This window comes from Portunus trituberculatus, chromosome 30 (assembly GCF_017591435.1).
Source record: "Portunus trituberculatus isolate SZX2019 chromosome 30, ASM1759143v1, whole genome shotgun sequence".
Classification (NCBI taxonomy): Eukaryota; Metazoa; Arthropoda; class Malacostraca; order Decapoda; family Portunidae; genus Portunus; species Portunus trituberculatus.
In genome coordinates this window covers 11,424,080-11,437,749 of record NC_059284.1, presented here as the reverse complement: position 1 = coordinate 11,437,749, position 13,670 = coordinate 11,424,080, and the positions used below count along the sequence as shown (strand labels likewise).

Genomic DNA, 13,670 nt, shown 5'->3' with positions numbered 1-13,670 from the left:
GAAAAAGCAAGAAAACAAGAAAGGAATTAATGGACTAACGAATAAATGAATGAAAAGAGAGAAAGATACATAAATGTATGGATAAGCTAATGAACTAATGAATGAATGAACGAAAAGATAGAAAAATAAATAAATAAATGAATGAACTAATGAACTAATGAATGAAGGAAAGGCGACACAGATGATGAATGGAGTGAATGAAAGGTGTCTAACAAATAATGAAAGTTCAACACAAACTTTACAAAACATCCTGAAATGAAAGAGAGAGAAAAAAGTTTGCCAGCATTAAAAAGAAAAGACCACGATCATCCTGTCCTCAATTAAAAGTTTGGAGATGTAGGTTGTGTGTGTGTGTGTGTGTGTGTGTGTGTGTGTGTGTGTGTGTGTGTGTGTGTGTGTGTGTGTGTGTGTGTGTGTGTGTGTGTGTGTGTGTGTGTGTGAGTGTGTGTGTGTGTGTGTGTTTGCTTGGTTACAGGTTGTCATTTTTCCTCCCTTAACTTTTTGTTCTGTTTTATTCAAGTATTCATACACTACTACTACTACTACTACTACTACTACTACTACTACTACTACTATTACTACTTCTACTACTACTACTACTACTACTACGACTATTACTACAATATTTTCTCGTCCTCATTGTCTCACCATCTCCTCTCTCTCCTGTCCCTCCTCCTTCTCCTCCTCTCCCTTCTCTCCACTCTCCTCCTCCTCCTCCTCCTCCTCCTCCTCCACCTGGCCAAGATGAAGGTAAACACGCAACTGCTTCCCTAATCCTTGTGACACGTTTGTTTACCTTAGCACGGCAATTTCCGTCAAGAGAGAGAGAGAGAGAGAGAGAGAGAGAGAGAGAGAGAGACTACCACTGACAGACCACCTAGGTAGGAAACTGACTCAAATATCTTTCCTCTTAACTTTTAGGAGAGAAAAATTTGCTTGTAAGAAATATTAACTCCTTTCATACACAACAACATTATTTGATCTAACCTAACCTAACCTAAAGTATTCATATTGTTGTGGGCCGTTCACTGCGCCATGTTCTGGGTCATACAGATTGGATCTCACAGAGCCCTATATAAAATCCGCGTATGTGTAGAGCTGTCAGTACCACAGGGCTTAAACTAAAGACCAAGAGACAGTCAACACGTGTATTGTTCTTTAACCGGCTACAGGTGACAAAACAATCCTGGCTAACTCGCGTGTGGGTATCCTCTCCTCAGTCTGGGTGCCTGCACATACTACCTTCACTTCACATACAAACCAACCATCAACTTCCCCACCCGTGACACTATTTGACACTCCTTAAGGCAACCTATCCTAACCTAACCAAACACAGCCTAACCTAACACATTTTTTCCACCTTCACTTCACATACAAGCCAGTCACGAACGTCTTTATCCATGACATTCACTGACACTCCTTCAAAACTACCCTAACCTAACCTAACCTTTCCTCTATTCGTTTCTTTGTCAACCTCTTTCTGTTCTCTCTCTCCATCTCTCTTTCCTCTACTTTCTCTCCTCAGTTTCTTCCTTTCCTTTATTCTCTCTTTGTTAACCTCTCTCTCTCTCTCTCTCTCTCTCTCTCTCTCTCTCTCTCTCTCTCTCTCTCTCTCTCTCTCTCTAACCTTTTAAGAGAGAGGTATCAAGACATTAGTCCCTGAATTTTGGCTAACTCCTATGTCTTATAGGGATCTGGCAACATAGTGGACCCTTTCATTTCCATATTTTGTTGCCCTTGGCCAGCTGTCCCTCCTGCATAAAAAAAATAAAAACACTAACCAAGCTTCGCCCTGCCCACAGCCCACGGCAGCACATGGGAGGTGAGCGCCATCAGTGTGGGAGACGCAGGAGCAGATTGGACGAGTCTGGCAGGGCTGTACGGCAGACTGGCAGTGAGGGAAGCCAACTTACTCATCAAAGACACGCACAATGGTGAGTAAAATGGGGAAAATAGAAAATAATACTCATGAGGGTTTAATATCAAGTTTCTCCCTCGTTTTCTTTAATCTGTGTTTTGATTTTACGTTTTCCTTGATAGAATTCTTGTTTTTTTATGTTTTAATGTTGAATTCCAGAGAGAGAGAGAGAGAGAGAGAGAGAGAGAGAGAGAGAGAGAGAGAGAGAGAGAGAGAGAGAATGAAGAAGGGGATTAGGAAGGACAGCAAAAAAGAGGGAGAAAGGGTGATTAGGAAGTGAAGCCTCAAATGAGAAGAGGAATAAGAGGAAGAGGACGAGGAAGAGGAGGAGGAGGAGGAGGGAAGAAGGGGTAGAAAGAGGGGAGAAGAAGAAGAAAAATTAATAAGTGACGGAGGAGGGAGATGTAAAGAGAGACACAGAGAGGAAGGGAAGGAGAGAGAAGAAAGGATGATAATAACAATAATGAAAAGAAAAAAAGAACAATAGAAAAATCGATAAAATGCCACTTGGATTAATGGAGAGAGAGAGAGAGAGAGAGAGAGAGAGAGAGAGAGAGAGAGAGAGAGAGAGAGAGAGAGAGAGAGAGACAGGTGAAAAGGAGAGAGGGGAAGAGGAGGGAGTGAGGGAAGAGAGGAGAGAGGAGAGAAGAGGGGAGAGGGGAAAAGATGAAGGGAAGAGATTGTAATTGTCAGTTTGTATAGCGCGATCATTGTGAAGATAATGAAGTAGGCCTCTCTCTCTCTCTCTCTCTCTCTCTCTCTCTCTCTCTCTCTGTCTGTCTGTTGAGTACTTTCGCTTTCTGCCCGTAACAAGCTGTCCGTCATTCATTTATAAGAGAGAGAGAGAGAGAGAGAGAGAGAGAGAGAGAGAGAGAGAGAGAGAGAGAGAGAGAGAGAGAGAGAGAGAGAGAGAGAGAGAGAGAGAGACCCATATATAAAAATAAAAATAAATTCTAGAATAAAAAAAGAAAGAACATTTGTCAACATCAACTCTCCCTCTCCCCTCTCCCTCTCTCCCTGCCCTCTCCCTCTCCCTTTCTAACTTCCCCTCTCCTTATCTCTCCCTCTCCTCCCCTTTCCCATCCCTACAGTCTCTCTATTCTCCCTCTCACTCTCACTCTCACTCTCTCCCTCTCCCTGATCCAACTGTGTATACCCTCGGACCTGGTGGCCGGGAGAGGCAAGGTATCTGATTGGTTGACACTTGAGAGTAACAAACGCCTATTGGTTGAAGGTTCGTAACGTCACTGAGAGCTGGACCAATCACGTGATGTCCTCAGTAAAGTGCCCCTCTCATTAGCCAATCAGGGAAGAATATTCGCATAACGTCACGAGCTGGAGGAAAAAGTTGAATATGAGTGGAAGGAGGAGGAGGAGGAGGAGGAGGACAAAATGAATGAGAAGAGAGAGAGAGAGAGAGAGAGAGAGAGAGAGAGAGAGAGAGAGAGAATAATAACAATAACGAAAGTAAATAAAAAATACACAGGAGTAAACAAAAATACAATAAATGAAAGATTAAAAACAAAATATAAGAGAGAGAGAGAGAGAGAGAGAGAGAGAGAGAGAGAGAGAGAGAGAGAGAGAGAGAGAGAGAGAGAGAGAGACAGAGATGCAGACAACATGTGTAGTAATATTAACATTCCTCATCATGTTGAAAGCTACACTATGTCAACAGTTGTGCAGAGAGAGAGAGAGAGAGAGAGAGAGAGAGAGAGAGAGAGAGAGAGAGAGAGAGAGAGAGAGAGAGAGAGAGAGAGAGAGAGAGAGAGACGTGCTTTCTTCGTACCCCAAACAAACACAAACACACACACACACATAGAGAGAGAGAGAGAGAGAGAGAGAGAGAGAGAGAGAGAGAGAGAGAGAGAGAGAGAGAGAATTAGCTAACGATAATCTTCTATATCATAATTTTCCCCCTCCTTCTCTCTTCCTTCATTCTTTTCCTATTTACGTCATCTCAATATTTTCCTACTTGTGCGACGTTTTACAACCTCTCTCTCTCTCTCTCTCTCTCTCTGTGTGTGTGTGTGTGTGTGTGTGTGTGTGTGTGTGTGTGTGTGTGTGTGTGTGTGTGTGTGTGTGTGTGTGTCATTCTTCTCTCATACTATTTCTCCCCCACCCAGCAACAAGATACTGCCACGCCCCTAGAGAGAGAGAGAGAGAGAGAGAGAGAGAGAGAGAGAGAGAGAGAGAGAGAGAGAGAGAGCGTAGGGAGTCTAAGAGGAGAGGGGAAAATGGGTAGGGAGAAGGCGAGGGGAAAATGGAGAGAGAGAGAGAGAGAAGAGAGAGAGAGAGAGAGAGAGAGAGGGAGAGAGTAAGGAGTGTGGGCAGGAAAGGTTAGTAGAGGAAAGAGTTAGAGAGAAAGTGAGAGAGAGAGAGAGAGAGAGAGAGAGAGAGAGAGAGAGAGAGAGAGAGAGAGAGAGAGAAAGGGATAAAAGAATGTATATGGCTAAATAATGGAAAGAATAAGAGAAAAAGAGAGAGAATGAGAGTGGAGGAGAATGGAGATCAGTAACAGGAGGAGGAGGAGGAGGAGGAGGAGGAGGAGGAGGAGGAGGAGGAGGAGGAGGCAAGGGTCACAGAGGGTGTCTGCGCACAGGCGCGCACCTGATGTAAACAAAGCCAGCTTGTATTGTCTTCAATTTGTGTTGTTGTTGTTCTTGTTCTCTCTCTCTCTCTCTCTCTCTCTCTCTCTCTCTCTCTCTCTCTCTTTTTCCTGTTTATTTCGTTATTAATTCTTCTATCCTAATCTTCTTTCTGTTAAGTATTTTTATTACGTTATACAGAGAGAGAGAGAGAGAGAGAGAGAGAGAGAGAGAGAGAGAGAGAGAGAGAGAGAGAGAGAGAGAGAGAGAGAGAGATATTCGACGCAGCAAGGGTTTAAGACTGAAAAAAGAGCCAGACTAAATGCTGCGTATGCAATTATGTTTCCTACGACGTTCTAGTAGTAGTAGTAGTACTAATAGTAGTAGTAGTAGTAGTAGTAGTAGTAGTAGTAGTAGTAGTAGTAGTAGTAGTAGTAGTAGTAGTTGTAGTCATAATAAAGAAATGTACAAATAAGCTAATATATAAATAAACGATAACACTCACATTTTTTCTACGTAATGGTGTTTAATGGTGTTAATGGTGTGTGTGACCTGACCTGACCCACCCTCACCCTCAACAGGCACGACCCGGGTGGAGTGGCCGCTCACGTCAGTCCAGCGCGTGTGTGTGGCGACGGGCGGCGAGGTGGAGGACGAGGGGAAGATCTTCATTGTGCAGACCCGACAGTGAGTAGCGCTGGTGGTGGTAATGTGGGTGCTGACGTAGGTGAGAGAAAAGAGGGAGAGAAAGAGAGAATATTTGCACTAAAAATGTCAATTGTGCTCAAGATGTAAGACTTGCATAACTGACCGCGAAATGTGTGTGTATGTGTGTGTGTGTGTGTGTGTGTGTGTGTGTGTGTGTGTGTGTGTGTGTGTGTGTGTGTGTGTGTGTGTGTGTGTGTGTGTGTGTGTGTGTGTGTGTGTGTGTGTGTGTGTGTGTGTGTGTGTGTGTGTCACGCCCTGAGTCGCGACCTCCAGCACCTTACGCCACCTCTCTGCTGACGCCCCTTTCCCCCGCAGGTCCCACCCGTGCGGCGAGGCCTACCTCTACTTCTTCTCGCCGGAGCTGAGCGCCCTGTTGGAGGGCCTGCACGAGGCTGTCTCAGAACTTATATCCGCCTCGGCAGCCGACAACGTGTCCCTCATCAGTGACCTGTCGGAGCTGTCTGGCGCCCTCAGCTCCGTGGTGGTGCTACCGCCACGCTTGCCGGACCCTCCGAAGATGCGCAAGGCCACCTCTGTCATGGATCTGGCACAGATCCACGAGCTGCAGCCGCTGTGCAACGTACACACACCACCGCGGCTCAGCAGCAGCCAGTGCAATCTCGCCGAGGAGCCGCGGGGGGAGCCGCCCCTGCCGGGCCGCCTGCTGGGGCACTCCCGTCGCAGATCCATGAGCGAGACTAACCTGGCCAAGCTGTGCCTCGACGAGACCGACGAGGAGCTCGAGTCTCGCGATGACGACCTGGAGGACGCCGACCTGCGCCAGACTGACCTGCCTAAGGACCGCACCTCCTCCTCAGGCTCCTACAACTCCTACCGCTCCACAGACTCCGGCGTGCGGCTCTCCGCCTCTCCCTCCACGCACTGTGACGGCGGCCGGTACATGTCGGAGAACGCCACGCGGCGCTTTGTCACCAAATCAGACTCGTTGGACTCGGGCGTGAGGGCGTGCGTGAAAGAGGACGCGCGGACCGAGGCCACAGCAGAAGGTGACGACAGCAAAAAGGACGCCACGTCAGGAGACGGTAAATCTGAAGGGTCATCGCGGCGCGGAATGGGTGCCCTAGAGGAGGAGCCTGACGTGGACACCAAGGTCGGGGCGTGGTGCCTGCAGAGTGCTCGCGCCAGGAGGACATTCTTCACCAAGAACCTGAACGTGGCCTGTGCCAACTACAAGGACCGCAAGGCCGTGCGGCAGCTCAACAGGACCATGTCCGAGTCGTACAAGGAGGTGGTGGACAAGCACGACGACTACCGCCGCATGTCTGAGCTGCCTCCAGTGGCCAAAACGTGCACCGTGTACGAGGAAATCGTGGACGTGCTCAAACCGCTGAGCGCCGCCTCGCAGCAGGCCAAGGAGCACGATTACGAAGAGCTGGACAAGTGTCGCCGAGACATCAAGCGCAGCTACAGCTTCCAAGAGAAGTCCAAGCCGCCGCCGCTGCCGCCACGGCGACCCAAGTCCTTCTCGCCCGACCCCTGGGCCGAGGAGGCCATGACCAAGTCCGGCACCCTCAGAAAGATCTTCGGCCTCTCCTTCCACAGCAAGTCCCACTCCACAGACAGCATGCTGGACGTGGAGACCTCAGGCTACGACGACATCACCACGCTGGGCAGCGCCGACGTGGCGCTGGTGCAGGCCATCGGCACGCTGCCCAGGGTCAGGAAAAAAATCGGTGCTGAGCGTCAGACAAGCAGGTCGGCGTCCCCCAAGATGTCCCCCAAGCAGAAGGCAAGGTCCCTATTCGGGGTGTCCCCCAGCAGGTCCCCCATGATCCCGCGTCCCAAACACCTGTTCCTGTTCAAGGGATCGGCGCGCGAGGAGCTGCAGGTGTCGCCACACACTAAGCCGCCCTTCAAACTCCACAGACAGTTCTCCTTGCAGGCTCAGCGAACACCCAGCACGGACGGGTCTCTCGCAGACATCTCTACCCCAGAGACACCACAGACACAGCAGCAGCAGCAGCAACAACAGCAGCAGCAGAATTCGAGTCATCGACAGTACTGGCGGCCAGAGTCAGCAGGCGGAGGCACGGGACAAGGAACGGATGGTACGGTGAGCGACGACGCCAGCGGCGCCGCCTCTAAGGATTCCTACGCCTTCCTCAAGTCTCCTAAACTGATGACGAAAACCTTCAGTTTCTTGAAAAAGTTTCCGAAAGAAAAGTCTGGCTCGCTGGAGCGTCAACGAAAGTCTGGCATCAACTTTGTGCCTCCGCAAGACCCGCTCACCAAGTTCCCGAACAGCTACTCCATGGACAGCTTCGCCGTGGAGAAGGGCGCTCAGAGCTGCGGCACGCCTTCCAGGGATCCCGAGGCAGACTGGGGTGACGGAGACGTGCTACCGGGATGTCGCCTTCGCTCAATGTCCTATCTCCCACCCGCCTCGCCCGCCATCAGGATCCCTTTCCACTCCCACCACGACTCCACTTCCACCACCCCTGCCGGCACACCCACCAGTCACTCTTTCAGTCCTCTGCGCAAAATGAGTTCCCCGCAGCCCCCGTCCGAAGCACACGGGAGCTGCTGGAGTGAATGCGAGTCTCATCTGGCGCCCGGTGGTCACCCACTCCCTCCCCGCGAGCCGCCGCCGCCCCCCGCGCCACACGAGCCGCACTACGCCAACCTGCCGCACCACGATCCAGAATACATGTCCATGGAGGAGGTGCGGGGCACCTTCAGGAGAATCTCCAACGCCTCCGCCAGCGAGGGGCGTCGAGACAGCGGCGGCTACCTTTCAATGGGCGAGATTCGATTATTTCAGCGGCCTTGCGAGGCTCCGGAGTGCCCCGGCTGCTCCATGAACCAGCACGACTGCCCGCCGGAGCCACAGCCGCAGCCCCCCGATGAGCACGAGTACATGACGATGGACGACATCCAGTCTGTGCTGCACACAGAGTTCCCGGGGATTTACTCCACCTCCGAGGAGGAGAAGGACCTGTACAAGAGCTGTGGGTTTAAGAGCGCCCCAAGTAGCCGCAAGACCTCCTACTGCGAGGGCTCCGACTACCTGACGCCGCAGGAGGTCGGGCGCATGATCCGGAGGGAGGTGCTGGCCGTGAGGCGAGGCCGGGAGGGAACCAGTGAGCTATCGCATCACCTCCACCACCACCAGCACCAGCACCCCCAGCACCTCACCACCGCCCACCACTATGACCCCCACCCCCACCACCACCTCCACCACCACCTCCACCCACAACAACAGCAGCAGCAACAACAGCAGCAGCAGCAACAGTCGCAGCAGCAGGACCCTTCCCAACACAAGCAATTCCACCACCACCACCACTAACACCACCACCTATCCCTGTAACCCTCCCTCACACCCCAACGCCCTCACCACCAACACTACTACTATCCACACAACGCCCTCAGTCACTGCCACTCACACCCCACACCTCACCACACACCCACACACCCACCCACCCACACACATACACATACACACACACACACTCCAAAGACACAAGGAGGCGATGATGTCCCTCTCAATTGAAGCTCTTTTTACGCCTTACTGGACCACTACGCTCACCACTACGCATTCAGCGCTTTTTTATATGCATATAGAGAATCCCCACGGGTGTAAGTATCCCCTCTTCTATAGATCCCTAACGCAGTGTGCTTAATATGAGAAAGTTAGAGAGAAAACGAGAGGTGAAAGAGAGAAACAGGTGTGGTGCACGTGCAATTACAAGTCGTATATAAGGAATCGTGTAAGTGGACTTTTACTGTGTGGACGCCGAGGGTCATGGATGTGTTATGGTTGTACAGTTACACGTTTTCTAACCTTCAGTAAGAGCAACAAGGAGAAGGTGGACTCGAAGGTGCCAAATATTCGACCTAAGTCTTCGATTTCTCTTCCTCATCCCTTATCCCTTCCTTCACCCAGCCCGCCACCCCGCCGCCCTCATCCTCCCGTCCCTCCTGCCTTTCTTTCGGGACAAGACTCAAAATTTAATAGTTGTTCCCCCATCCCCACCTGTTAACCATTCCCTGCCCCTTCCTCACACCTTTCTCCTCCCATTCCCCACCACAACCCTAACCTCAGCTCAAAAATACGAACTGTGTTTAGTGATTTGTAAACTTGTAGAGCCTGTCTCCTGTCTTCCTTCATTTGTTTTTTGTGTTCGTGAGTGAAGCCCGGATCGAACCCAAGTGAACCAGTGGAATGAACCAAAGTCAAACCCGGCGACTGATGCTTCAAAAACCGGCTTTGTGGGAACACGGCTCAAGTGAAGCAAGAGCAGACAGCCACTGAAGCCAGGAAGTGAAGCAGAAGCGAGGATGAGCGAGAGAAAGAAAACACAATCAAGAACAGCCGCGTGGTGCCATTCAGCGGCGAGACAGAACAGCAGAACAGCGAAACAGGAGAACATCACCCCTGTATTTGTTCATTAGGCTGATTAGTGTATAAGTTTAACCTACTGACCTGACCTTACCGGAGAGAGAGAGAGAGAGAGAGAGAGAGAGAGAGAGAGAGAATTTTTTCCTATTTTCCATTCTTTCCTTTCCTCTGATGCAGTAATCTGTATATTTCTTTATACTCGCTTACAAAACAATCTCTAAATAGATGTTATCGTATTTAAGACAGCACGCACGTACACACAAACCATAAGTGTACGTGTGCGTGTATCCGTGTACCAGATAACCCACATGAACACGACTGTCATGCTCTAACGCCATCCACTTCATAGAATTAAACACTAACTCGCACCCACAATGGCAACTCCGTGTACGACAATACTTCAGTGGGAGGTACCATACAGGTCCATATTTGTAAACGTGTCAGCGTCTGGTGGATGTTATTTGGGTTCTCAAGGGTGTTTTCATGATAGCAATGACCGTTTAATGTCTTACGCACCACTAAAGGCAAAAAAAACATCCACAATAACCCGTCTAATAATCTCTGGACCCTCTATAAACAGTGCCAAAGGGAGAACATGGCACTGATGAATACAAGACGCACTGTGCCACACCAATGGTAAAGATGTACTGCCGCTGTAACACATTCCCTTTTGTTCGATGTGTCCCATTCATCTACGTTCTAGTTTTCCAATGTGTAGCAACAATAAGTGTTAATCACGGACACTGATGGGTGTTTCCTCGTAGCCCTTCCCTCTCGCCGAGCTATCAGGTGTACAATGACTCCCAGAGGTAAACGAGAGCGCGGCTGACCCTCCCTCCCTCCCCTGCATTCATTGTCCCTCGGTATTTGCATAGGATAGCTTTCATACGTACGCCGGATGTGCATAATAAGTGATAACAAGTCTGTTTTTTCGTGTACCGTTTTATTCAGGGTTTCGTGCGCACCAAGGCCCTGTTTTTTGCCCTCCTGTTTACTGTTAGATGTTGGTTTGATAACGATCGAACGCGTGACTATTCAACCTATGCCTCCAGAGCCCGTTCACGTCCTCACCCACGCCCGAGTCTCAATTGCATAGTTTTTTAGGTGTTCTGTTCCACGAAGGGAGAGTGAGCGGGGAAGTCCTTCGCTATATAGATGAAGGTTATGGTTTGTTTATTCCGGCGTGCCACTCAGCGCTACGAGGAATCAAGGCTTTGTTGTATATATGTTATCTTTTCACATCCCTTGACACTGCAGCCATCACACGGACCCGTTTGCTTACAGAGAGAAGCGCTAAAATCGAAAAAAAAAACATATGAACTTTGCTATGAGAGTTGGAATTAAGAGCACAAGGACACGAGACGAATTGAGGCTAAAAGAGTAACGCAGTAATGGAAAAACTGACACATGGCTTTGAGATAAGAGATAATGGCAATACAAAAATCATAAAACATTGATACACGAGTTGGCGATATGATAAGAAAAATAATGTGATAAAAGAATAGAAAGCTGTGTATGTAGATTTGTTCAAAGATAGTATTCCATGAACACTAAGGCAAAATAAAGCTATGAAGAACAAAAAATGAAAAGAACATTACTAAGCAGGTTTAAATCAATTTTAAAAAGAGACTGAAAAAACATAGACAAAAGAGATTCACTGATACACTTAGACCAACGATCGCTCAGGTAAAGGTTCATTTCACTGATTTAACACTTGAACAGACAAAACATAGATAAAAGAAATTCACTGATACATTTAGACTAACGATCGCTCAAGTAAGGACTGATCTCATTAACACCTGAACACCTGCGATGGCTTAGAAAAGGGTGACATTTTACGTAATATCCAGGTACTTGAGTCGAACAGGTGAAAGTTAATGAGTTTACCTGTGACCTGGGTACCTGTATGGAAAGAGGCAGTTTTCAGTGTCCTACGATTAGTCTGCCGGGATTTGCTACAGTTTGTTGAGTCTGCCCCGCTGCTGTGTCGCCTCGTGTCGCTGGTTGAGAGAACTGTTTGGTGGTTGGTTGCTTGTTCCACGGTGACGTACCGAGTTATTGAGTGATTTCATTTTTTTTTTTTTCTCGAGATTCCGTATAGAATTTTATTTATTCACTGACTTGTATATTTTTAGAGAGAGAGAAAAATTACTTATCTTTTACATTCGGTTAATCATTGTTAATATTCTCTAGACTTTAGATTTTATTCTCTCTCTCTCTCTCTCTCTCTCTCTCTCTCTCTCTCTCTCTCTCTCTCTCTGAACCACCACCATCACCACCTCCAAACTGGCGACTTTTCAGTGTGCACGATGCTAACCCCAACCCAACTAACCCCAATCTACCACCACCAACACCCCCACCCCCCCACCACCACAAAACCTGACCCCCCAAAAAAGAAGCTGTAAGGATTGGATAAGCTCGAATGGTTTCTGTTGTTGTTGCTGTTGTTGTTGTTGTTGTCGCCTGGAGGTGTGTGGAGGGTGGTGGGGTGGTGGGGGGTGGGGGTGTTCCAAGGTCAGGTCAAGGTCAGGTTAAGGTCACAGGTCAAGGGTTCCAAAGGTCAAAGGTCGGTTGTGTAATGTTAACCTTTTTCTCCTCCAGCTCTGTTTTATTGTTGTTGTTATTTATTATTATTATTATGATTATTATTATTATTAATATTATTATTATTATTATGATCATTGTCGGTCTTCATTTTTTTTCTTTCATTTTCTTAATAAAAGGAAAATTGTCCACGGCTGGATGAATTTTTTTTTTGCTTGATGTGTTTTCCTCCACACACACACACACACACACACACACACACACACACACACACACACACACACACACACACACACCGGTAGCTCAGTGGTTAGAGCGCTGGCTTCACAAGCCAGAGGACCGGGATTCGATTCCCCGGCCGGGTGGAGATATTTGGGTGTGTCTCCTTTCACGTGTAGCCCCTGTTCACCTAGCAGTGAGTAGGTACGGGATGTAAATCGAGGAGTTGTGACCTTGTTGTCCCGGTGTGTGGTGTGTGCCTGGTCTCAGGCCTATCCGAAGATCGGAAATAATGAGCTCTGAGCTCGTTCCGTAGGGTAACGTCTGACTGTCTCGTCAGAGACTGCACCACATCAAACAGTGAAACGCAGGAGGTGAATTACACACACACACACACACACACACACACACACACACACACACACACACACACACACAGCTACTAAAAGAGAAAGCTTTATTTACCTTCTAATCCATCGGCGACTGATAACCGTAGTGGTAGTAGTAGTAGTAGTAGTAGTAGTAGTAGTAGTAGTAGTAGTAGTAGTAGTAGCAGTAGTGATGGTGGTGGTAGCTGTAAAAGAGAATATATTGACAAAACTTCATTAAATAACTAGAAAACAGTAATAATGACACAAAAACTTATCGAATAGTTGGCAAAAAAAAAACAATTATAAAAATGAACAATTTATACCAACACTTATCAAACAAACAAGAAGCACAATGTCACAAAAATAGAAAGAAATCAAATAATCTTAAAACATTGTCAGTCTTACTAAAAATCAGCAGCAAATATGGGACAACCAGAGTAGCGAAATGTGACTCACTACAGATACAAGGCAAGTAGGCAAGAAGGCAGAGAACGACATCCTCCCTCTACAAAGGATCACTCGCTACTGAAGAATGACCTGGGTGGTAATGGTAGAGCCAGAGAAAATGGGAAAAAAATATACGCTTCACAAATAGAAAAAAATAAAGCATAATAAAATAAAGATTAAATAAATAGATAACTGTATAAAGAAATAAATAAAAATCATATCCCAAAAACCAAAATAAGGAAGCCTACTGGTCAGAGCCATCTAGTTTCCAAAAACACAACTACACTTTTGGGGTTATCGCTTTGAAATCTTTCCTTCACCATCATCAAGAACAAATACTATTAATAATTACTGGATTTTCATTACCACAATATCACACATCAAATCATAATTCTACAATGATCTACAAAAAAAAAAAAAGATAAATACTGATTCGTCTTTCAAATTAGAAGTTATGATAAAGAGACTATAAATTAATACTAATGTTAGTGTTATTGGTGGTGGTGGTGGTGGTGGTG

The 13,670-nt window shown here is 47.5% G+C and overlaps 1 protein-coding gene and 1 long non-coding RNA gene across 6 annotated transcripts in view; one reads left to right on the top strand and one right to left on the bottom strand.

Annotated features, from left to right (window-relative positions):
• Positions 1-11,189, top strand: part of LOC123510901 — a 99,058-nt gene extending 87,869 nt beyond the window's left edge. For all 5 annotated transcript variants that reach the window (XM_045266374.1, XM_045266372.1, XM_045266376.1 and 2 more), the window contains 3 exons: positions 1,803-1,934; positions 5,085-5,190; positions 5,527-11,189. In XM_045266374.1, coding sequence (XP_045122309.1) covers positions 1,803-1,934; positions 5,085-5,190; positions 5,527-8,518 — 3,230 coding nt within the window. In that variant the 3' untranslated portion in view covers positions 8,519-11,189. The remainder of the gene's footprint in view (positions 1-1,802; positions 1,935-5,084; positions 5,191-5,526) is intronic.
• Positions 4,914-13,533, bottom strand: LOC123510902. The gene is made up of 3 exons (XR_006676637.1): positions 13,111-13,533; positions 12,800-12,908; positions 4,914-5,221 (listed from the first exon to the last, which is right to left on the bottom strand). It is a non-coding gene; the product is annotated as an uncharacterized LOC123510902 (long non-coding RNA).
• Between the last annotated feature and the right edge of the window lie 137 nt (positions 13,534-13,670).